Genomic DNA, 25,280 nt, shown 5'->3' on the forward strand with positions numbered 1-25,280 from the left:
ATACTTAAGGGAGGAAATTTTCCTTCCTAATTCTTGCTCCATCCAGTCCCAGTAAAGGTCGCTCATTGCATAAATCCTGGAGAAGTACTTATTAGAAGCATTTTCACCTTAAAAGGTGTACAGGAGTGGAAAGAGGTAGGTACCTATATTTCACAAGAATCAGAAAAATAAAAGCTTAATTCTGAGCTGTCACCTAAATGATTTTTTTGACGTTGTAAAACTAATTTACATAAACTCTGGCAAGTAGCAATCAGTTTTCCGTTGTCTGGAATAATGGAAAACTGGGATAATACATCACCAGGGCATAGCGGAATTTGACCTGCAGAGAACTAGTAATCACATCTTCACTCAAACAGATTCATGCAGGAATGCTTGGGCATCCTTTCACAAAATTTTCTGGTGCCTCAAGCGTCAGATAAGTTTTGCTCAGGTGCAGCATGGCCTCAGCTGGCTTCACGTGTTCATGCTGTAGCTTTGCTAGCAAACCTTCGCACACTGTGGCTCCTGGGAAGGGCAATGCTCAGGTGGCTTTTCAGAAGTCAGCTTGGGTGCGGACTTGCTTAACAGCTATTTCACACCTAAACTGCTTCTAGGCCTGTAACCCGTATGGCTGCAGTCATGTCATATGTCAGCAAAAGTAAGTATTCAGAGCCAGGCTGTCTCTGCACAAAGACCAAATCTGTGACTGCGTCAGAGGCACAACTAATTTGTAACCTGTGTGGTTAATGGCATGTGGATAATGGAGAGTTTTCTGTGTGTTTATTAATGCTATAGTAAAACCTATGAGGAAATTAAAATTCATGTTTTGAAGAAGGATCTGGACAGTACTGTAAACATGTTTTCATGTTCTGTTTTTTTCTCCTCTCTGTTAAGGGGTTATGTTCCACTGGGTATGAAGTAGTGCAAGGAAAAGCAGTGTGTGACCGCAGAACTAATGGGGTTATAGTGCACCTATACGCTGTTATAATTTTGGTGGGTTTTTTGACTTATTGTTTGATTTGTCAGCTTCAGTGACTTCCTTCAAGTGAAAATTCCTAATTTTCAAAATTGGAAGACCCTAGTGTAAAACCTTGAAGTTGTCATCTTTTCACAATAGAAATAGCTCATTTATTCCTGCCTACTGTTGCTTAACTGAGGCATGTTTTTGTCCAACACAGAATTTTGCCTACTGCTCATGATTACTTATTTAAATACCTTTTTCAGGAAGCTATGTCCTAAAGTTCTTTGAGAGTCCAGGTAAATAGTGAGTTCTATTCTTTCTTCATTATACTGTTGACTTTCCACCAAAAACTGTAAGGGGTTAAAGAAGCAGGATTTACCTTTTTAGGATTCTACTCATTCTTCCCTATTACCTCATAGTTATCTGTTTTGTTTTAGATTTAGCTTATTCTGAAGGTGCCTAGCTTAATAGTTCTGAAGACTGGTGTTTTTTCTAAAGGTAGTCACAGCATGAATTGCTTAGGCAACCTCCAGTTCTTATGTGAAGCCAAAGAGTCGAGGCTAGGTTTCATGTCTGTGTGAGTACTAACTGATCAAAACCATACCATGCAATAGTCCAGAATAACTTAAAATTTACTTGTGGCTTTTGTTTGCTGTGACTATAGTTATGCTTCACTATTAGCAAACTGTCAAGCAAAGCTATTTCATATGTTCAAAACTAATTAAACCAATTTTCTGTTAATCTGAGATTCCTCATTATAAAACAAACAGTAAGCATAGTTAATGGATAACTTAATTTATGCTTGTTGGAAACTAGATTTTGCAATGTAAATATTTAGATATACTGGATCTTCAGAATTAGGTTAAGTGTATGTCTGAAATTTAGATTTGTGACAACAATAGCTCTGTGATGACTTATTGTACAATGTTTTTATCATAATTATTTCATTAGCAATGTGTAGTTCATCAATTCTGAATATATGATTAGTTCAAAATCTACTAAAGAGGTCTTTGGTGATAACTATGGGTAATTTCTGTAAGTAGCTTAGAAATGTTTAAACGATCCTAATAGATTTCCCTCCAAGAACTATTGTTCTTAACTAAGCAATCACAAAACAGAAGGATAGAGAAACAGCAAAATCATCAGTCGGGCACAGTTACTGGGAATAAGAGTCTACCTGTCTTGCTTGTCACCTACCAAGCAGTCTTGGTTTGGTTCTGGCTAATTGACACAAATCAGAAGATTGACCTGCTGCTTCATTTTGAGAAGAATATTTAACACATTTACGTGCTGCTTGATGAATGAAGGCAAAAATTTAATTATTCTGTACAAATATAGACTGAATGATGAATCTAAACTCTTAGCAGGGAGTTTAAATTGATGCCGTGCTGGGAATGCTACTGATTGCTTCCTGTTAGTTCTTTATCTTGAAAGACAAAGATTTAAATTTTGGAACCCAGAATTCCCACTACTATAAATGAATTACTTTATGATAGAAATTTTATTTCAAATATCTTTCTTCCTAAAAGGAGGGACAAAAATGAGTGAGCATAAAATATTTCATGTTTTGGATAGTCAACTGTTTAGTAGAACTGTTTTGTTCTACTGCCGTATGTTTTACACTGTAAGCTTGTGATAGCTTTCTGCTGACCTGATAAATTGCCTGGACCGATTAGTGGTTGTCAATAAAGTATATCTGTATAGTGTCATCTTAACATTTAATTAGATTTATATAATCAGCATCCCCTAACATTAGTGTGGTAACTATACTGGAGGAGACCCTAATTAGTAAACTTCCATAGTGTTTAAAGGGTGCGCTTGACATTTTTCTTTGTACATTTTGATTATTTTACCAGTCTCTGAATGTGAAAAATGTACATTCTAGTACTTTTTTTTTTTTCTTCAGTGTGGGAGCAGTTAGTGGTAAGCAAAGAAAATGTGTAATTTTCACACTTTTGATACCGTGCCTCTTCATACTGGTACTGAGCTTACATGAAGTAAAACATATTTTAATTCCCAGTGTTGTTTCTATTTCAGAACTTTTTTGATACTCTTGTAACTTTAAGGATGATATAGTGCCTTCTGTAAAACTGTAAAAAGTATTCCTTCTGTAGTAGAGCTACTGCTCCACTGAAAAGCAAATTTGAGCTGGCACCTTCATTCTACACTGCCACTCGTGGGCTTTTTACTTGGTGGGAAAAGAACTTTCTGGGATGAAAGTTTGCATATACGGTGACAGAAGGATGTATTTCTTTCTGTCTTATGATGGAACTTTCATTTAAATGTCATTTGAAAAAAAAGCGAAAATAAAAACTCTGTTTTGCTTGATGGTGTGATTTAGATACCAGGTATATTCTTAGTGCAAATGTTTTTTCTATTGCAGTGCAGGAAATTTAAGACATACAAAATGCATAATATTAATCTGTATTAACAGCATCTGTTAACACTCTAAGCAAACTGCAGTCCCATGGGTTGTCAGTAAAGACTTAAGTAAATATATACACAGGGTATCAATATATTCTGTGTCTGAGAATGGTCTGTCCCTTCCTGAGGACACCATGTCGTAGCGCTTTGTTAGCACAGATAAATGGGTTGTCATGCTAAACATACTGGCACATCTCCTCTGTCAGCCTGGGGAGGTCCTGATCCTTTAAAATGTGACGTAGCTTCAGCAAGGACACAAGATTAACAGACTGTCCTTCACTTCTTAACTCAGCCGTAAAGATTTGCAAAGTGGATTAATGAGCCTTTAAACATGCCCATGGAAGTTCAGCTATAAGAAAGTGTGCAAAGACCACTGTCATGTTGGGGTCTGAGATTCCTATTCCTGCTGCTTTGCTTTATTACATGCTCTGTGCACGTTTCATTTTCCCATTTTTCACATCACAAATGAGCATGTTTGACCCCACTGAGTATCTTGTCTGCAGCTTTCTATTTGTCTTTCACTTATTCCTATCTACTTCCACCTGATTATCAGGGGTCTGACATGGACTTACCCCAGATATTGCAAAAGCTGAGGGACGGGCTGGGTTCTTCATTTTGTGCTTGGAGTCTTTTAAAATAAGTACTTCAGTAGCAATAACAAGCCAGCCTGTATGTAAGTATTTTCACCAGTGCATTTCTTTTTCCCCTCAAGACTTCTTGAAATGCTCCCTAGTTTTGTGGGAGGCTGGCCTGCAGTTAAATACAACTTTTACTTTCAAGGTTAGTTTCTTTATGTTTGGCTTTCTAAATAAGTATTAAAGTTGAATATAGGCCAACTACCTACATGTGCTTTTGCATTAATCTCTGTTTTCCATTATTTCCTGAGGCAAACTTGTTTTCTGTGGAGCTATATACAGAGAAAGAGTCCTTAATAAAACTTTATCTGTTGAGCTAGTACTTAGCAAGTGTGTTCTCGGTCCACTCATACATTTGAAGAAGAGAGAATGGAACGACATTGGGAAGTGGTGTACTTACAAGTCTCAATGAGCTAATTAGGGTAGCATGGCATCTATTTCAAAATTGTACATAAGTCTCCTGATAATAAGCTGTGTGAAGCTTAAGGAGGTCTCACACCACTGTGCAATAGTTCTGATGAGGGCAAGGCTTATGACTTAGCCATGGAGCTGCTCTTCGGTACAGCAGTTGCACAGCTTTTGGAACAGACCCTTTGTAAAGGGCAGCACGGTGTTACATAGCTGTGCCAGGTCACATCCAACAACTGCCATGAGCATCCCTGTGCCACGCTGTACTGCGTACTGTCGTCTCAACTTCAGCGCCAGTGTTCAGTATAGCCTAAAAGGAAGCAGTATGCATGGTAGCAAAGTCAGAGGAGGTTGTAACTGCAAGATGACATATTTCAGGGGATTGTCAGAGGCTGAGACCAAACCTTCTGGGTGGCACAGGATGAGACTTGGCTGCCTGAGCTGCTGCTGCTGCACCACAGCCATGGCAGAGTTGTAAATCTCTCTGTGTTCAGTCACTAAAGGGAGCCAGGGAGCGATGCTGTGCCATCAAGGATTGTGTTTGTCTTCTGCTGTACACTCAAGATCTCAGTTTTATAACTTTACATTTTGTCAGTATTCTGGTATTCTTTCCCTGAGGTTCTTTGGAAATACTTGCAAGAGGGTGGATACCTATTTTGTGCTAAGTGTTATTTTGAAATAGAAGAGAGAAAGTGATGCTGTGCCTAGTTTTACACTTTGATTAGCAAACACAGCAAATACTACATCTTTGATTTTTTTTTTAATTGCTTGTGAAGAATGGCATATTATGGATGTGACATGCATATGATCTGCATGAATCTTAGCTCACTGACAGCCATGAGAGTTGTGGTTTTGATAACCGCACGTCCTGCATTGTTTTCATCTCACAAAGAAGCAAACCCCAATATTCTCTATGGAAAATAATTAGTAAATCATTATGGTCTAGTATTATAATTTTTTTATTTTTTTGCTCAGCTGTCAGTAACATTAGTCATTTGCCTTCATGTTCCATTAGATAATTTTATAAAACTTGTTGGATTGGTTTCTGGCTGCATTTAGCTTATTTTTATTTTTAATAAATAATGTTTGTAAGGAATTTACTCTTAATTAGTGAGCAGTACGGACATATGCACCAATACAAATTTGTAGGTATCCTGTGAATGATGAACAGCCATGAAATAGTTTATTATTTGAATGCTTGTTGATAGAAAATTCAAAGTCACCTCTGGAAACTGAGGTGCAGCTATTTTCTTGTTAACAACTACAGACCTGAAATTAGTTAGAAGAAGAGGAAATTTGATATTCTATTGGAAGGCACTTGTTAAAACACTTATTAAAATTAAGTTGTATGCATTATACTAAAGAAAATTCTGCTAAATATTTTGAAGAAGGCTTATGTTATCATCAAGGATTAACTGGGTACACTACCTAATAAGTTGATATAAGAGCCAAATTATGTTTGATAAAAACTTGTAACAGATCTGCTGAAGGCAGAAAATTTGGATGCCTTATTAATAAAGGTTAAATAAGCCCATGAAAAAGTCATTACCACTAAACTAACTGAAATATACTATTGCAAGTAATCCTTTTTCATAGCCCCCCCTCTCGAAATGTATTATGAAAATCATGACTTAAGATCTGACCTCTGCTTGGAGGCAATCATGACAGATGGCCTATTCAGGGTTTTTCAGGATAAACGGATTCCAGTTATTTAAGTTATAAATAATTACTGGCCTAGTGGCCTAGTGCTGCAGTTACTGGTAACAGCTTAAATAACTAGTCCCTTACATAAGTAAAGTATATGTTAACCTAAAAGCTAATAATTATGTGAATAAACTTTTGAATAATATTACTCTGATAATTTTTTTACTGCAATTTCCAGGAAACAAATACAAAAGTAGGCCTTAGAAGTGAATGCATAGGTACAAAAATATGACTCAAATAGCTGAAATAATACTTTATTTAAGTGGGGTTCTCATTAGACAATAATAATTATGGTGGCATAATTATTGGAAGCAATTATTCTTGTCACTGGCTGCTGTCAAAAAGTAAATCAGGAAATACTTGGAGAAATTGAGTAGGGAAAAAAAAAGTTGAAGGATTATGTAGCCCTTCTAGTTTTTATGTTTGTAGTTAACTTAGTGAAATAAATAGAAGTGCTTTGCTGAATAGATAATAAATCTGGAGAGGTGCCAGAAGATTGGGTAAATATCAGTATGGCACTCTAAACTGAAATTAATGGGATTCTTAAGAGTGTCTTCAAATAGTTTCAAATTAAGCCTGAACCTAATTTATTATAGGACTTTTTAAACAATGAGACAAAATGTAAAAACCTAAATAATATGAAAGAAATATCACTTTAAAGTGTTAACCTACTACTCACCATTTGATGAGCATTTATTTAATGGTAATGCTTTTATACTATGGTTGTTTGGGAAATAAAGCACAAAGAGTGAAAAACAATAATGAAACATACTTTACATTAACCACTTATTTAAGCACTGTGAATTAAGATAAAAAATCAACAAAAATACAAAACCACATTCTCTCTCATTCTTAAAAAGTCAGCAGAGAATACATGCTGGGTGTAATGGACTTAATTATTATTCTCAAGTTTTTATTAAAAAAAAAAAAGTTTTGTTTCATCTTGTTTCTATATACAAAATGAACCTGCTGGAACAGGTGAGAATTTCGCAGAAGTGTTTCTGTTAATTTAGTTGGGGTGCAGTGATTACAGTCCTGTCATTCTGATGTTACTCATCCTAAAAGAGATTCTGAAAACTATCTGAAATTAGGTAAGAAAAATTTAAGAGACCAGCAAAGACAAGGTAGCAGTGGCCTTCTGGTATAGCCTGTCCTGCAATAGAGTTGTTATAGATAGCATTATGGAGAGCAATAGTATCTAAGCAACAGGATATGCCTTTCCTTCCAGCGGTGATGATCATCATCTAGTGTAGGTGCTATATGACTGACCTATCACAGGAGCAGTATCTGAACACGTCACAAGCATGAGGTTTCTGTGTTTAGGGTTGTCAAAGGAGTATGTTTTATGACTGCTCAGAACGTTGTATTTGACAGAAGAACTTCTGTTAAAAATACTTCTCCGACGAAGGGGCGATACTTCTTCTGCTGGACCAAGCATAGTCTTAGCACACTTTGGCATGTGTACTTCTGGCACCTCAATGAAATGTGATTTAATGGGATTTTCCCTCTGTTCTTAAATACTCATTTAAATTCAGTATTAATTGTCCATGCTTTGAAACAGGGGTGTTTAGTGGTTAAATTATATCTTTCAGACATCTAACCTTTATTGGATTAAAAAACCCTCTACTCCTGTCTTCATCTTCATATTTTACTTCAATAGCGAGCTCTGTGTCATTCAAAGTGGATTATATCTTACACCATAAATATACCCTTTTTCTCTAAGTCAACCATGTAAGAATGAGAAAAAGCTTTGCGATAAAGACTTTTCCTTTTACATATGCAGAACAAAGTCTGTTAAAGACTTACTTTAGCTTCCTATGCCCTTATGCCCATGGGTAACTGCATGCATAACTTTGAGTTAGTTAATGCTTTACCTTCTTGTGGATGTTTTGCATGTTACACTTTCTGCTGTTTCTATGGCTTCCTTGAAAAATTTCCATCTTCCAAGTGCTCAGTGTGGTTTTAACACGTGCACTAACTAGTCATGCCTTTGTTATTGATCGAAGCTTTGGTTTAAGCTGCATGGCAATCGGGTATGGTTAAATATATGCAAACTCACAAAGCAAAAACATGTACTTTGTTCTTGTTCTCAAACCTACGTTTGTTCCAAGATTATTCGCCTTTCTACCTGGGAGTCTGATGCATCTGCAATTTACATGGAGAGGTCCTGAGGGAAGGATTAGGCACCCTTTTGTCCCTCACCTGTAGGCAGGAATGTGCCAGGAGCACATACTGTTGCATTGCTTTTGAAAGCTCTGAGGACAATTCAATGCAGACATCTAACCTTGGATGAGCAAAGCATTCCTAAGAAGAGTAGCTGTGATATTAAGAGCAAGAACCTTTTAGAAAACAAAGTCATGTTTGATGATGGTATAGAGGTTGCTTATTAAAATAGTTTGAAAAAAAAGAATTAAAATCTGCATAGGCAAATACAGATTTGGCAGTATCTACATGTGTAAAGATTATTTTTTTTAAATATCAAATCAGTAGCCATAAATATACATTTCTTCTAATTTCTCAACAATTTCTTCTTGCAGCCTTCACAAATGCGAAGAGGTAGAATTACAATGCTAAAAATTTACCATGGGGGGAAAAAAAAACCTGTCATGGTTTCTCTAAAGAGCCTTGAGTGATTTAAAATTGCTTTCTGCTTTACACAAGAGATACTTTTCATTTGAGAGAAAAAAAAAAAAGTGTGACGATAAAGACAAACATACCCACAATTTTTATATCTTTAGTAACCCGAAAGACTATTTTCTATGAAAGCTTTTAACGATTTTTTGTCACTCTTTGGGTGGAGGGGTTATGGAGTGGTTAGACAAAGCAATGTTACCTGCAATAATTTTTGTACCAGTCGTCTTAAATTGTTTTATTTTCAATGATTAAACTGTTTTAAGTAATGAGTGAAATTTGGAGCCTTAGTTATGACAAAAAGAAATCAAAGTCTTGAAGGGATAAGGACAAATTAAAATACATATCAGCGGTGTAACAGAAAAGAACAAAACATAGGTTGTCTTTAGTTGGAAATAATGATATGGTATGGGAATATCAAAACAGCCACTTTATAGGCTCTGAAAATTGATTGGGTAATATAGGTAGTAATTTAAGAAGATGCTGTAGTTGACTCTTTGCAGGCTTAAACAATTGAAGCAAATTCTAGAAAACTTGATTATAATAAGTCTTCTAATACTCTAAAGAGGGGTGCTGATTCTATCATTGTATTTTTAAAGAGTTGCTGAAGTGACACATTTGGTAAGCACAACCAAGTTAAATGACAACTGTTTTGTCTTTACAGCTGGGGAAATGCATTTACTTGTGCATAATTTGGTTTACTCTTCAAGTAGTGCACTAGAAGCACTTCTGAAATCCCTCACTAACAAGTAGGAGAACATGTTTGAATTCAGATTCTTATACCCACTTAATGCAGAGGTGTTTGATTGTGGATAGCCAGTTGCTCTACAAGAAAACTGGTATCGTTAGAGTCTTGATCGGTACTGTTATTCTAGGTGTCCGCTGAGTAATTTGTGGGCATCTGTGCTTGTTTTCTGTTGATCTTTGCATTTTTTAATGAGGCTAGCATATTAGGTATATATTTTAGCTAATTGCTGCAAGTATCAGTCAGGAAGATAACATTTTACTAGCTTGATGGCCTTTCAAGCTACTGACATTGCAAGTTATATTAATTAAATGCTAGACTCACAAAATTATTCCTCCGTTTGGAGGGGCAGATGATACTCAGCACTTCTGATTAAAAAAAAAAAGTTTTTACAGATAGCTGTCATATTTGTATGTGGAAACTAATTCCTCCCCCCCCCGCCCCCGTCTTTAAAGAACCACACCTAAATTTTACTGGGTTTTTACAGCTGTTGGCACAATCACATATATTCTAATATGACTTTTTTTTTTAAACGTAGATGCAATTTTCAGACTTGAGGTTGAGCTTCTTATTTGTAAAAACACAAATTTAGAGTCATTATGCTGTTATGCTATGGCTACACTGAATTGTCCTTGTGAAACACAGCAGTCATAGGGTAACATTGGCTAGCTGGTTGAGAAAACCCTATGGCTCACTTGTGACACAACAATAGCACAAGCTATCAGAGCTTTCTAGTGCATCCAGCCCATGAATTTATGTTTGCATTCAAATTAGAATAATTGATTGGAAGTCACAGCTTGATAAGACTCAGACAAGAGATACACAGAGAACAACAGGGACTATATTTCTCTTACCAGAGCTCAGCAATTGAAGGCTATTTGCATTTCAGTATTCCTGCAGCTCTACTCCTGGAATATTTTGATGATCTGCCAAGTCATGCAGTGTGGTTAGTTGCTGGACAAAGACCATCACTTTGATTGCTGTTGGGAATCTTTGAACACAGAGAACAAAACCATAGCTTAGATAAAGAACAGTATGTTTCGTGTTCCATTTCCTGCTGTTCTATGGTAGCTGTTAGATCCTGGTAAGGACTGAAAAAGCATAACCTTCTCATGTACTTCATCTTAATTCAGCCTTTGTTGAGGCCTTTGTTTCCTGAATCTAATTATGCTCCTGAATTAAGCTTACTGATTCTTTTCTCTCACTAAATTAATGGACTTTTTTGGAGATGTTATGTTTTTATTTCATATAACTGGCTAATTTTTAGTTAATTTTTTTAACTAAACCCCTATTTATTTAGTATTAATATTGTGCGAGATGTACTTGAATCTATAATTCTGTATGGCCCTTTGCTTGCCTAAATTTTAAGTAACAATTGTCTCCCCTGAAAAAGTATGAATAAAGTAATTCTTTTATTTTTACACAAATTTAGAGGGGACTAATTAAGATTTTTTTTTTCAGGCAGTTTATTTGAGGTGGTGGTTCTTCAGTTGTATGAGCAAGTGCAAAGTCCTCCTTTCAATTATGATCTGTACAGTGGTAGTCGTCATTTTGATTCCTCAGGGCAAAAAAGAATTGCAAATGTTCCAAGAGGTTCTGCACCCCAAGAGGAACAGACTAGGACTGTAGCTATAATCAGATAATTCCTTGTCTTCACAGGTACAGGCAGTATAGAAAGGATTGATTGATCACTTACTGAGGGGTGATGGTGGTGTCACTCTTTGGAATGGTCTCCTTGCGGATCCTTGGAGGGCTGTTGCCACAGGTAGATGGCACACACTGATCTTGGGCATCCACTCTTCACTACACCTATGGCTCAGCTAGACTCTGTGGAGCTCTAAACTAACATGTTTTTAAAAGGTTGTTAAAACTTTGAGAACCTAGATTTCTTGCCAACTGACATTAAAGAAGATGTGCTGCAAATTATTAAAATACTTTAGACTTGTCTCGACTGTGTAGAAACTTGTAATGACTTCAATTAGTTAACCTTTATCATACTGAACTACAGCTGTTGCCTGGGGTTTATGGTTGTCAGTTCTAAGTATCAGGAGTATCCAGCTGTGCAGAGCCATTTTGTAGAGTATTCCCTAGACTAAGTTATTTTTTAATTTCATCTGTGATCAACCTCAAACTGTGTAGTATTACACATTGTATGCTTATATGTGATGTGTAGAGATGTATTCTCAGACTGAATTGGCTTATATCCACCCCAAGTGTGAGGAGTACATGACTCCAAAGATGGTGGAATTTGCATTACTTCTCTACACTAAACACATCTCTGGAAGAATTCACTGTACGCTGAAACATGCAGCAATATAGGTTCGTTTCTGCTAAAAGTTTACTTGAAAATTTGGTATATAATCAGAAACAAAGTAGCCTGACACATAAAGTTATATTAAAAATATAAGCCTAAAATAACAATAAGATAATTCATCAGAAGTAAAAGAGTATTAGAAAGGGTCTTCAGTGAAGATCTGAAGCTTTCCCTCCTAATAAGTGATCAAGAGTGTGATGGTTCAAAAGGAAGCTTCAGCTAACTACTCATGTGAGCAGCTGCTCTCAGTAGGTGTAGCAGACTTTAATCTGACCTTACAGCTCTAGGAACCTGTGAACCATATGTTTTATTCCTAGGGTATCTAGGAATAAATATATACTAGGTTAATTTTACTGCCTTTGCAGAAACATGTTTGTGTGCATTCGGTCTAGAGGAGGAAGTGTAAGAGTGACCATTTAAAGGTTGGAGTTTGGGGGAGGGGGGTAGTAGTAGAAAGATTGGATGTTCTCAGTCTTGGGAGAATGGTCAGGAACTTTTCCATTTGAATGGTATTATGGGGAGAAGTATCTTTTAAATAATGATTGAAATATTCTTTTAGAATCAGAGTGAAGACATTCTTAAAAGTTTGATTCCTTTTTTTTTTTTTTCAAGTTCATAGTCTTTCTTCAGGGAAGAACCAAAACAGTAAAGGGGTCCCAAGAAGTGAGCTGTGCCAGCTTAATGTGTAGTCACCTTGTTTATGGTGTGGTTTCAGAGGAACAGTGAAGTCTGGGATATTTTCAGACATAGCAAGCCAAAAATTTATACATACATTCCTCTGGGCTGTAATCTTTATGTAGTATTCTTCTGGGCAAAACTTCAAAAAAATTATTATGTTTATTCCAAATATGCATTTTGTGGGGTTTTGTGTAATTTTTTTAAAGATTTTTTTGTCTCTAGCCAGCATTAAACTCTAGTTTCCAGGCATCTGCACAAAAAATGCACAATAATATACCGATCATGGGAGAATGCAGTTCAGCAATCATAACAAATGAAATCTGCCCATAATTCCTGTGCGTAGTAAAACATTTTAATAAGGAGTTACTGATTGATTTTACCAAATTAGAGAACCAAATCCCCAGAGCTGTTTTTCTGTCTATGAAGGTTCAAGTGGCATGAGAGATTCGCTCAACGTCTTTTCTACACGCTTCACTTGTTAGGTCTAAAGCAAGCGGTGCCTGTTTGCCCAGCCCCAAGTGCAGTCATAAAGAAAGCAGCAGCAGCTCATCCCTTTTCACCCAGTTTAATAGACTTGACCAGTGTCATACCTGATACAACTCCCCTCCTCTGCTCATAAACTCCACTTACAAGAGAATATGCAAGGAACCACCGTGACGGGTTCCAGAGCAGCAGAAAGAAATGGTTTGTCTCATTTTGAAGAGTCTAAACAATACTGAAATACTTTCTGCTTGAAATTTTGAATGAAAACCAGGAAATTCCAGAGGCACCAGAATAGTTTTGAAAGACATCTTACTTTCTCAGAAGATTTTGTGTGCTCCTATTTAAAAAGCAGGGGGAGATGGGATGGGGACTAGTTTACTCAGAAGTCAGAGTCTGCTGATGTTTCAGTCCTGTTTAGTTGGTAAATAGTATTTCAGCACATGATATAGAAATTAGCTAGAATTTGCAGTAGAAGCTTGAAAGAACAAAAATTCTGATTGTTTGTCTTATATTAAGTGCTTATCTCTCCAAGTTGCAGAGGAGCATATTTGCATATGCTTGTCCTTCTTATACTTTTTTTGATTCCCCAGTTTTATTTACAAGTACTTCATGGTATGATGGTTATACAACAAAAAGCATTTAAAACACAGATTCATTTTTTTAAATCTATGTACAGGTTGCTTAAATGCACAAACCGTTCACTGGTACTTCCTTTACTCTTAAAAACAACCAGTTTGGTATGTAAAGTTCTGCTAGCTGCATTCACAAAAATAAGGAAAATAAACAGTCTTGTAGGGCTTGCAAGACAGTGGATGCTCTGATCCAGTGGAAATCGTAACTGCTGCTAAGTTGGTGACAATGAGTTTAGTTGGTGCTTCAGCTGGATTTCTCATTGTGAAGCCTTTGCTGGGTTGTATTCATGCCCTGGAGGACCGAGTTCTTGTAAGCCTACAACTGAAATCTTTTATAATGGAAAAATGGATTTGACTCTGCAGACAGTCAACAGGCTGTGTGGCACTCTTCATGCTACTAATGCTTTACTGGCGTATATTTTTATCTCATGTTAAGATTTCAAGAGACTGAAAGATGAATAAGAATCAGTTCACCTGTAGACTCACTCATCTAGTCATTTCCAGTGCAATAAAGCAAAGGCTAGTTTCCACTTATTCCTCGCTTCCTCAGTTCCGTGGGGTTGTGTGGAGAAATACAGCTTCATGCATTTCATACTTTGAAAATTATATATTAATGGTAAGTATGGAAACGGTAGAGCTGTAGTTTTTCAAGAAGGGGCTGTAGTTTGTCAGAATCAGAACCTGGGAAGATGAAAGCCAGCTGTAAGCACAAGCATGTCTGTGTACTGCGTGGAGATGTATTGCAGAAAAAATAAACCTACTTTACAAGTACATAATATTCAGTGACATTAAATAGGTGCTACTTTACCATGTAAGGTTTTTAGCATTATTGTATGTGTGTTCCAGATCTATTCAGTCTAGTACTAACCTCATTTGGAGTACTAGGCATTCAATCTGGCAGGTTAATTTTTTTATTTTGTTTCATGGTGTTACAGAATAACACATTTTAAATTAAAAAATGCTATAAACAACCAGATTGTAAATTGCTTCAGTTGTTGTGGAAAAAAAAATTGCTCAAAGTTATTTTTTGTAATTAATTAGCAAAATTTTACACTGAATACCTACATTACCTATTTCAACCGGGAAAAGTTGACAGTGAAATTTTAAAAATACTTATGAAGGTTTCTTACACTTAAAAAAACCACCTTACTAGTGCTGTATTTCTAGAATGTATTAGTGTTTCTTAAAAGGTATTTTGTTACTGTTACGACCTAAAACCAAGTTTACATGCGCCTTACAGTTGGCATGTAGCGTTTATTGCTTGGGTGTGTACATTACTTTTTGCTATTTACAATACATCCTAGTGTAACACTTCATGACAAGCCAGGTATTCTGGTGTGTGTGGACATGAGTACATATGTGTTCGTGTGTTTTCACACTGTTGATTTGTATTTAATATCTGCTACGGCTTTCTGTGGCTATTTCTAGTTGTTTCAGGGAATGTGGGGTATTGCCTCCAAATGTTACATGGTTTTAGGAATGGTGCTAGTCTCACAGTTATTTTGTAATAAAATTCCTTTAAAATAACACTTTTGTAATTAAAGTGACAACTTGAGAAAGGTTTAACATGGAGAGAAGGCACTGAATTTGCTGACGCTGAAATAGTATTAATGCATGTAAGGTGTGCTGAAAGTGCGTAGTTCTTTTCTAACCTGCATGGTGTAACCCTTCGGAGTACTTTAAATAATGAACATGTTTTAAAAATATGTTTATTAGCTTGTTTAGATATAACTTAAAAAGCTGTTTTTAAAGGCATGCATCCAGAGGCATGCACGCAATAAATTCAAAGTGTCAATGTTTCAGGGAATCTAAATTATTTTCAGAATTTCAGAAATTGAGAAGGGATAAGTGGAAGGAGAAAATGTTGGGCTGGTGCCAAGCGATAGCTCGTAACCCTCACAGACTTCCAAACAGCACAAGAACACCCGAGGTCTCAGGTGATGCTTCACATAACTCTACTTTGGTGAGTGAAAAGTTGCATTTCATGATGGTGGCATGCTCAGATGAACTTCAGAGGTGTTAAATTTATTTTTAAAAATGTAGTGTTTCCCATTGATTGCATTGCCTCAGTGTGTGAAACCCTTTGACGTTAAAGCTATTTACTCTTTCCATTTACTATTTTTTCATCTTTTATGTTATGCATGGTCCATTCTGACTTGCATGCTACGTCTATAAATCAGTATTGATGTTTTGTGAATGGTAAAGTCTTTAAGCAGGAAATGTCCTAATATGGATTACTTACATTCTTTGTGATCTTAATAAATGTTATGGCATTTGGTCCCTGATGAATATAGCTGGACATTATTTAAAGGTACCTTGTCTGCTCTTTGCTCCTGCCTGTAATGGGAACAAAGTATAGTACATCTGCATTTGTGTTAGACAGCTGGATTTAAAAATTATCTTCATATTTTTAACAAGATGCTGCAAGAGGTGGTTGAGTTTTTGCATGCAAAACTATTGATAGTAGATGTTCGGGCAATGTAAAGTCGACAATTTGCATCGTGGAGTTACCATGAATTGTATGAAGTTGAATAAAGTGACTCACTGACAAAAATTTTAATCCTGCAGTTTTTTGCTCATTCAAATAAATCCATTTACATCAGTAGACCTACCCAGGTGAGTAAGAATTGATACTTGAATGTAAAAGCTTCAGACTACCCTGCATGTAAGAGCAAAATTTATCTGTGTAATTGTTTTTCTTCAACTGTATTGACATTTTCAGACTACAGCAAAACTGATTATTTGAAACATACTCAGTTAAATATGCCTGGTCCAATTTCAGTATTAAGTTTAAAATATGCACAACATTTTCCTACCTGAAAAAGCATGAGGTATCAGGAAGTACTGCCCTCCAGTTTTTGAAACATGAACACGATGACATCTAAGCAGAAAGGTGAATAATTGTTTATAACCACTGATGAAATGTGATATTCCACAGAGTGTGAAGAGAGTTATAAATGAAGAGGCAGTGGTCTGTTTGAAAGTTGTTGAAGTTCTCGTGGAAAAAAGCTCCTACTTAAAGTGGTAAAATTCTCTTGTTCAGTGGTAGATTATATAGAATGTAAGTTTCTGCTAAGGAAGAGAACACAAAAAGTTGCAAATTTTATAGTTTACTTGATATCTTAGATTATTATTATTATAGCTTGCTTTTATCTGGAATTCTTTTCTTTCAGAGAAATAAAAGGAAATTAAAAAGCAATGAGTCATGACAGAAGAAAATTCAAGTATATTATCCCCCTATTTACTACTACTATTTTATTTTTAAATTTTATTTAGTTACTATTAATGTTTGGGTATTGCTAGTAGTAGGTGGTAGCTATTAAAGAATTTAGATATGTGGAAATTTACATATTTTGATTTCTGCTTGACTGCTAGTCAACATTTAATTCAGTTTGATATTCCAGAGGTAAGCATTCTAATCTACCAGATGGGATTTAGAAATTATGAACTGGGAATACAGTTCATAACAGTTGAATCAGTTGAGTTAGCATGTTTTAACCTTATTAATATTCAAACTTGTTCAAAAATAAGTTTGCGTGAAACTATATAGACTGCTGCTTAGTTGATGAAGTGTGTAAGAAAGCCAGGGATATAAACAGCTGGGGAAGATACTGTGTGTCCTTTAATGTCGTAATTTGCTATAGAATAATAATCTTCACAACAGCAAATAAAACAATAATATCACTTGAGGCCTGTCAAGCTTTCCTTTTCAATTTCTCTGTTTCCTGCTCTCTCAACCGTTACTCTTTTTATCCCTCACTTCTGAAGTAAATGACATTCAATATAAGCTTTTGCTGGCAGTGTCTTTCCAACTTGTGGGCTTTAGGCTGAAAATCTTTATTTTCCTTATGAACAGTTTTAAACTGAAATCTCATTTCAAATCAATTTTGATTTTCCTTAGTAGTCTTAGCCTTTCAATGTTGAAAAATTTTCCATCTGGTCTTGAGTGACGATACAGACTTTAGCAGTGGAAAATGAAAAATAACGAAACAGCAGAAAGTAAAGACTATAATAAATTATTTTTTGTAAGTGTACAAGTCCCTTCTTTTTGAATTAACCTTCATTTCTTAGTGCATTGCAGTTCCTCTGTGGACCTGGTTCCCTTAGTAGGGGTTTATTTGGTCTGTCTTGTGAGCATAGTTATGGTAGGAAGACACAGCTCTTTGCTTACTTAGACTGTAGGTGGCAGGTCTGGGTTTGGTGGGAAGCAAAATGGAATGTACACTGCATCTTTTTTTCATCTCTGCTGTATGGCTTTTGTGTGCATTTCTGATTCAGCAGAATGTCTTCTGTATTTCAGAACTTCAGCTAAAGCTTTTCAAAAGAATCTTTCCTTTCCCTTTAAAAATAAATCCCCAAAGTGGTAATTTCACAGTGCCACTTTCCCAAAGGAGAATGCTCTGAAAATTGCAAGTACATTTTATTAATTTTTATGAATTGAAATATTTTTCTTTCTTAGTGAAAGAAAGAAGGAAGCTTGTGGAGTGAGTAGGAAGCAGGTTATGATCATTAACAATTTGTTTTTTTCATTAAGCAAGCAAATGGAATAATGAACAGCAGTGCAGAAAAAAAATAGAAATTAGCTCGTGAAAATGCTGAAATAAGTTTAAAGAGTTTAATAAAATCAGTTATACCATTTCATTTAATTTGATGTTAAGATGTTCTAGCTTCATCCGAATCAAATAAATTCTGAAATATTTCAGCAAAACTCAACTAAATATTCTTGGAAACATTTTTCCATTATTATTTTCAACTTAATTATAATATTATCCCCAGGCTTTATCACCTTAGTCTACTTTATTTGAAGATTAAAGCCTTTGTCTTCAATTTTAGGTGGAACTCTACCTTCTTGGTTCTGAGCATACCTCAAAAATTTTGAGTCATTCTATAATCAAAGGCAGCGTATCTTCTCAAAAAAATGCTGTTTAACATTACAATTTTTTGGATTTGGTGGTTTGTATTGATAATTTTAGATTCATATGGAGTAGACCTCATTTTTTTTCAAACTCAAAAAGGTTTCTATAGTCCATTAACTTGGTGTAGTAGAACATAAAGCTGGAATTGACTTTGCTTCTCTGATAGCTAGAAATCATGTTTTTCCAGCTGAATTTATCAGTTTGTGTTTGTTTGTCCCGTATACATTGTTTCTAAACTTTAAAGATTCATCCTTCCTAATCTTCATCATAAGATTTGTTTTGAGAGACCTGTAATACAACTTTTCACTTTACTTTCCCTTTTTGTAATAGTTTCCATGTTCCCATGAGTATCTTAAAAGGTCTTGTCTATTCCTGCTCCAGTTTGAATACAAGTGACCAGTTGTACACAGTAATCCAGATCAAGCTTTCTGTTCTTAAGAATTGTGACACTAATTATTCCCTATCCAGTAACAAATTTATCATACTGTGTAGATTTAGAATCACTTTATCGATATATTTTTTGTAGCTAACTATTACTTTAGTTTTGAGACCAAACCTCTAGACTATGTTCAGTTTTGATCAGTACCTGAAGACTGTATCAATTCAAATTATTATTGCTCCACTATGCTTTTCCATTCACTGTTCTTTATATTTGTTTAGCAAGAAGACCTTTTCCTATTTAACTTTCTCTTTCGGAAGTTTGATTCTGTTGTGTGGTTGGGGGGCTTGTTTTCCTGGTAATTCTTTGTTGTGGTTTAACCCTAGCCAACAACTTAGCACCACGCAGCCGCTCACTCACTTCCCCCCCACCCAGTGGGATGGGGGAGAAAATCAGAAAGAAAAAAAGTAAAACTCGTGGGTTGAGATAAGAACAGTTTAATGAAACAGAAAGGAAGAAAATAATAATGGTAATAATAAAATGACAATAATAATAATAAAATGATTGGAGTATACAAAACAAGTGATGCACAATGCAATTGCTCACCACTCACCAACTGATGCCCAGTCAGTTCCTGAGCAGTGATCCTCTTTCCCTGGCCAAGTCCCCCCAGTTTATATACTAGACATGGTATCACATGGTATGGAATACCCCTTTGGCCAGTTCAGGTCAGCTGCCCTGGCTGTGTCCCTTCCCAACTTCTCGTGCCCCTCCAGCCTTCTTGCTGGCTGGGCATGAGAAGCTGAAAAATCCTTGACTTAGTCTAAACGTTACTTAGCAACAACTGAAAACATCAGTGTTATCAACATTCTTCGCATACTGAAACCAAAAACATGACACCGTACCAGCTACTGAGAAGACAATTAACTCTATCCCAGCTGAAACCAGGACATTCTTACTTTTTTCATTACTTTCTAGAATGTTTCTTTGCTTTTCTACTTCATGTACGCTTCATCTACTTTATTTATCTCTTCTGAAGTAGATATTCATTCAGACAAATCTGAAGATGTTCAGATTATTCTCTACAGGTTTTTTTTTTTTTCTTAACTGCAAATTCTTATCTTTTTCATTTTTCTCTTTTGCTTATTTTTGCTAGAGTTGTGGAAAGAATAGTAATGTTTTATTCCCTAATTGAAAAGAATCCAGATCTTGAAATCTCATAATTCTATGCAATAGTATTTGCAGTTTTTTGTCTTTTGAAAGGATAATGGTTATAATTGAAAACGTACAATTTTAAATTATTTCTTCATGAGTCACTTGTTTCAGTACTGACAGTATCTATTTATACTGTGATTTTGTAAGCATATGTATGTATGGTTAGTTCAAATGATTTTGATGGGAATACATAAATATGTATTAACATTGATTAAGCAATTTGACTAGAAGCAGCTCTGTGTCTGCCTATCTTTGCTCAGTGTCTAGTGTTTCTTGGGGTCCTAATGCAGAACTTGAGCATGATCACAGTCTATGTTCTTAGTAGTTACGTACAGCCTGTTCTGCATAGGGTATGGACTGGTCCTTGTTTCAGTACATCATGTTAAACACATGAAGCTAATGAGACATGAGCACATACTTAATGCTGAATTGTAGTCATTAGTGCATCCTACTTTTCCCTGTTGTATTCCTCACTAGAATTATGGATGAATATATGTGGAAGTATAGTCATTAACTAGATAATTTACGTTTGTATATGCAAATGAAATTTAGAAGTCTAAGCAAATGCTCAAGCATCTAATTTAACTCTAAGGAAGGATTATTATGTGCAAGCAAATGATACCATCTGCTTCTCCAAGAGAAAGTAAAATATGTTTATGAATTATGTTTGACATAGGCAGATCCCAGGTTTCTGCTTCTGATCTACAGATGTTGACTGAGCAACTTAATAGTAGTCAATGGTCATTCCAAAATATAATTAAATAAACAATGGAAAGTGGTTTTGTTGTGGTTTAAACATGGCAGGCAGCTCAGCCCCACACAGCCTCTCACTTACTCCCCCTCAGTGGGATGGGGGAGAGGAGCAGAGGGGAAAAGTGAGAAAACTCATGGGCTGAGATAAAGACAGTTTAACAGGGAAAGCAAAAGCCGCACACGCAAGAAAGCAAAACAAGGAATTCACTCACCACTTCCCATGGGCAGGCAGGTGTTCAGCCATCTCCAGGAAAGCAGGGCTCCATCACACGTAACCATTACTTGGGAAAACAAATGCCATCACTCTGAACATCCCCGAATGTCCCCCCCCTTCCTTCTTCTTCCCCCAGCTTTATCTGCTGAGCATGACACCATATGGTCTGGGACATCCCTGTGGTCAGTCGGGGTCAGCTGTCCTGGCCGTGTCCCCTCCCAGCTTCTTGTGCCCCCCCAGCCTCCTCGCTGGTGGGGTGGGGGGAGAGACAGAAAAGGCCTCGGCTCTGTGTGAGCACTGCTCAGCAGTAACAAAAACATCTCAGCATGATCAACACTGTTTTCAGCACAAATCCGAAACATAGCCCCATACCAGCTACTATGAAGAAATTTAACTCTTTCCCAGCCAAAACCAGTACAGGTTTTCCTCCAGTGATGATAAACTGAGAAGCTGGGGCTTAGCTGTAAGTTCTGCTAATTATATGACAGTTCTGAATAGTGTAGGAATGATTTATCACTAGGTGATCTTTAAAGGTCCCATCCAACCCAAACCATTCCATGATTCTGTGGTCTTTATCTAAAATCAAAATTTAATTCTGGAACAAGAAGGATATCTTGATCGGAGCTTTGAAGTGTTTGGCTGCCTGTTTTTCATCAAGGGAGTGTAATTCCTTGCTGAAAATCCTGTGAATAGGATCCATCTAGGTTTCCCTTAACAGTGCAAACCTCTTATTGTTAATCTGACAGGGGTTGAGGGGATGTTTAAGATCTGTATTTTAATTTGTTGTAAGAAAATTGTGTAGTTTAATACTCAGAAACCAGATGTGAGAAAAGAGTAATTATCTCAGAATAAAGAGTTGGTTTCCTCTTATTTGCATAACTATTAAGTAGTTTCTATTAATTAGGCTGCAGAACCGCCTAGGAAATCCACAATACTATACCTACAAAACTCTCTATAGACACTGCTTTTGGAAATCTAGTAGTAACTTTAATATAGTAGCCAAACAATGTGTATATGTGAATCAAACTGTGGAAGAGAGAGATTCTACAGAGAAATGTAATTTCAAGAGAGGCAGAATTATTCACCCAGTACAATAAATTTTATGCTGTTTAAACCTTCTCTTAGTCCCTACTTCTAGAAGAATAAAAATACAGCTGGGTGCAGCACGTTTAATTACACATTGAAACAGAAACTGCTGAGAATATAACCTTTTGTGGTTCAGGCGTACTGCTCCTAGCTTCTGTGTCAGGTAGCTTATGGAATAATATATGAGGTCTGAATAAGTTTTGGGGGGGGAGACGAGGATCCTAAATATCTCATGTTCTCTGGTGCTACATATCACATTTGGGCTCATTCCCTCTATTCTTCTGATGCTGAGAAGTTCTATGCTAAGTGACTGTGTTTTTCTGTTTACTTCTCATGGACATTATGAAACTTCTGAAGCATTTCAGTTAAAGCCAGCATTTGTTCTGATATTCTTGGGCTAAAATTCATGTTGCCGTTGTTCACTGTACTTTTTGATTCACCTCACCTGTTTTTCTTTCCTCAGATGCTCTAAGGCATTTTGAGAAGAAATTTAATTAGATGCATGTTAATTTTTAGCATTTTACAGCAGGTTACTTTTTAGCATTTTGTTTAGTAAATCTCATAGTATCTGTTAATGTTAAGCTACAGAGACTTTTCTTTCCAATGTAGATGTTCCACATTGGGCTCATCCTTCTGCACAATGCTGCATGCTTTCCCGCAGGGCAATTGTTTTAACTATTTATTGCTTTCCAATTTACAGGATCAGCCTAAGCTGTCAGTGGCCTCAGTAGCCATGCCACCCCAGGCCAATCTTATTGATTTTCCTTATATTAAAAGCCAATTAGCAGTTGTTACCTGGGTTACCATCACCTTCTGGCTTCTCACCACAAACGTGTTACAAGGATGTAAAGTTGTTATGAGTTCATTTGTGTTTCTTTTCTGTGCATGCGTAAACCATTAGAGCAGGGCAGATGCAGGCCAAAGCTTTTGAGTAAGTCTGCCCCAGTGCTCAGTGTCTTCCTCAGTGCATACCAGTGTCATTTAATAATTTAAGAACAGGGCAGATGTGGTGAAATTTTTGCTTATTTGACCATTGATTTCAGTTTGGCTTCTCCCGTGATGGGCTCAAAATAACAATCCTCACTTAAATAGTTTTCATTTCACTTGTGAAAAGGATGATGTATTTCCTGACCAAAAATAGAGGCCACACAGAAAATTACTATTAATTTGCATTTGTGGAAGCAACAATAACTTAAATATTGGAGAAAAAAAATAAAGCTTACCTGAATGCTGGCTTCAGTATGAGTAAATTTATTATTTATTATTATTATTACTACTACTACTATTATTTTAAAAGGTAATGTTTTATTTAGCTTTACAACTTACATGGTATTTATGTTTTCTAGGTGTTAGGTGTCCACATTTACAGATACTTTTATCAGTGGAATTTGCAGGAAATCATTTTCTGTAGATCAAATTACTATAAGAGAAATTGACAATAAATATTTGTTAAATATCTGTGTAACTGTTCGAATAGATTGCATTAAACCCTTTATTCTTTCCCCAAAACATCTTTCGTGCACTTTGTTTCTCATAGCAACATGTGTTCACAAGATTGGTTCAAATCTATTTCATATAAATTATTCATAATTTGTTTCTTTTTTGTATAGTTGAAGCTGTCCCATTAGTCTGTTTCACTTAGGAAAAAGTATTAACTTTTTTTAGTTTTGGACGGAAGAGTTATGTCTTGGTACATTAGACTTCTTTACATAGCTTTTGACTGAAAGCTCAAGAATTATTTTTCTAGCTATTTTTAATACGTCCATAAAAATCTTAGATTTAGTTTGAAGTGTGTAAAGCTCCAGGTTATATGATGTAGGGTTATAGATAATGAAACAAAGCGGGGATTACTAGATCACCATTCAGTTTCTAACTGGAAAATGAGTTCTAGGAAATGAGAAAATCAGACAGGGCCAAGTAATTAACCTAAGTTTTTTTTATAAGGTGAAATGGGTTATTCTCGTTTTAGCTCAGCAAAGCCTTCAGTCCCATCATTAACTGAACACCTACACTGTAATGGAGAAGCCAAGATGGCAGGAAGCATCAAAGAAATCTCTCTACTCATTCATTTATTGCCAGAGTAAATACCAGCAAGGAAAGCTATGAAAGCTCACCTTGTTAAAAAAAAAAAAAAAAAGTAGGGGTAGAAGATGATTCTGCAACTTTATCTTGTAAAAAATCTCATGGTAATACTAAACGTTGAAGTTAAATTGCAAGTTTATATAGTACTCCCATTCCTGAGGATCCAAAGTTTTTGCATGGTATTTTGCAGTCCAATGTTACTTGAATTACAAGATCCAGAAACAGTTTTAGGATAAGCTCTATACGGTGCTGACTACTGCGGTCTGTGCAACTCAGTTCTGTAAACAGAAATGTGTATGCATGATTTGCTTGAAGAATCTCTACTGATAACATTGCATGCTTAGAGTGATGTATGTGCATGTAACTGTGTGCAGCAGCAGTTGAGAACATTGATAGAAAAGGGTAAGAATCAGGATTTCCCTTTTTTATATATATATGTAAATATTTATTTCAACCCTGCTCGTTCAAATTGTACCTAATCCCATAAGTTTCTGGGGTTTCTGCAACAGAATTCATTCTCACTGTTAAGTGGTTTACAAAGTAATTATTATTGCAAAATACACTCCAAAAATATTCTTAAGAGGAAAATGGAGTTGTACATGCATGCATAGAAGCCATTTTATGCATTCATATTAGTACATAAGTTTTGCTACAGACAGGGGTGGAAGAAGAAGAAAGTAGTAAACTATAGGGAGCTATATGGCTCCCTAGATACATCCCTAATGTATTTTTCTGCTACGCTGTTCTCAGTAAGAGTCTTCCCAAAGCTAAAAAAGATTTGGTGTTGGGTTTGTGGCACAGGAAGCTAGGCAGTGCACCACATCTCTGCAGCTAGCTGTTCTGATGCAATGGTATGTCGATGTGTTGTGGAGGCATTTCAGCCCACATTCAGCACATGTTCCACCCAACCTGTGGGCTCATTTTCCTGCAGCATAATGAGTCTGCATTTATCAGGACTGTCTTGTGAGCACCTAGCTTGTATAGAGATAGTTTGAGTCCTCTTTGCAGTTCTCTCTGGTTCTTCCTTTTATCTAACAGAGA

General features: G+C 36.1%; 1 protein-coding gene across 1 annotated transcript in view; it reads left to right on the forward strand.

Moving 5' to 3' along the window:
- Nucleotides 1–15,455: 15,455 nt before the first annotated feature.
- The window catches only part of MARCH1 (membrane-associated ring finger (C3HC4) 1, E3 ubiquitin protein ligase), a 101,001-nt gene continuing 91,176 nt past the window's right edge, over nt 15,456–25,280 (forward strand). Inside the window, exon 1 of the mRNA XM_010586077.1 lies at nt 15,456–15,557. Coding sequence (XP_010584379.1) covers nt 15,456–15,557 — 102 coding nt within the window. The remainder of the gene's footprint in view (nt 15,558–25,280) is intronic.

Source organism: Haliaeetus leucocephalus, unplaced genomic scaffold (assembly GCF_000737465.1).
Source record: "Haliaeetus leucocephalus isolate CR32 unplaced genomic scaffold, Haliaeetus_leucocephalus-4.0 Scaffold140, whole genome shotgun sequence".
NCBI lineage: Eukaryota > Metazoa > Chordata > Aves > Accipitriformes > Accipitridae > Haliaeetus > Haliaeetus leucocephalus.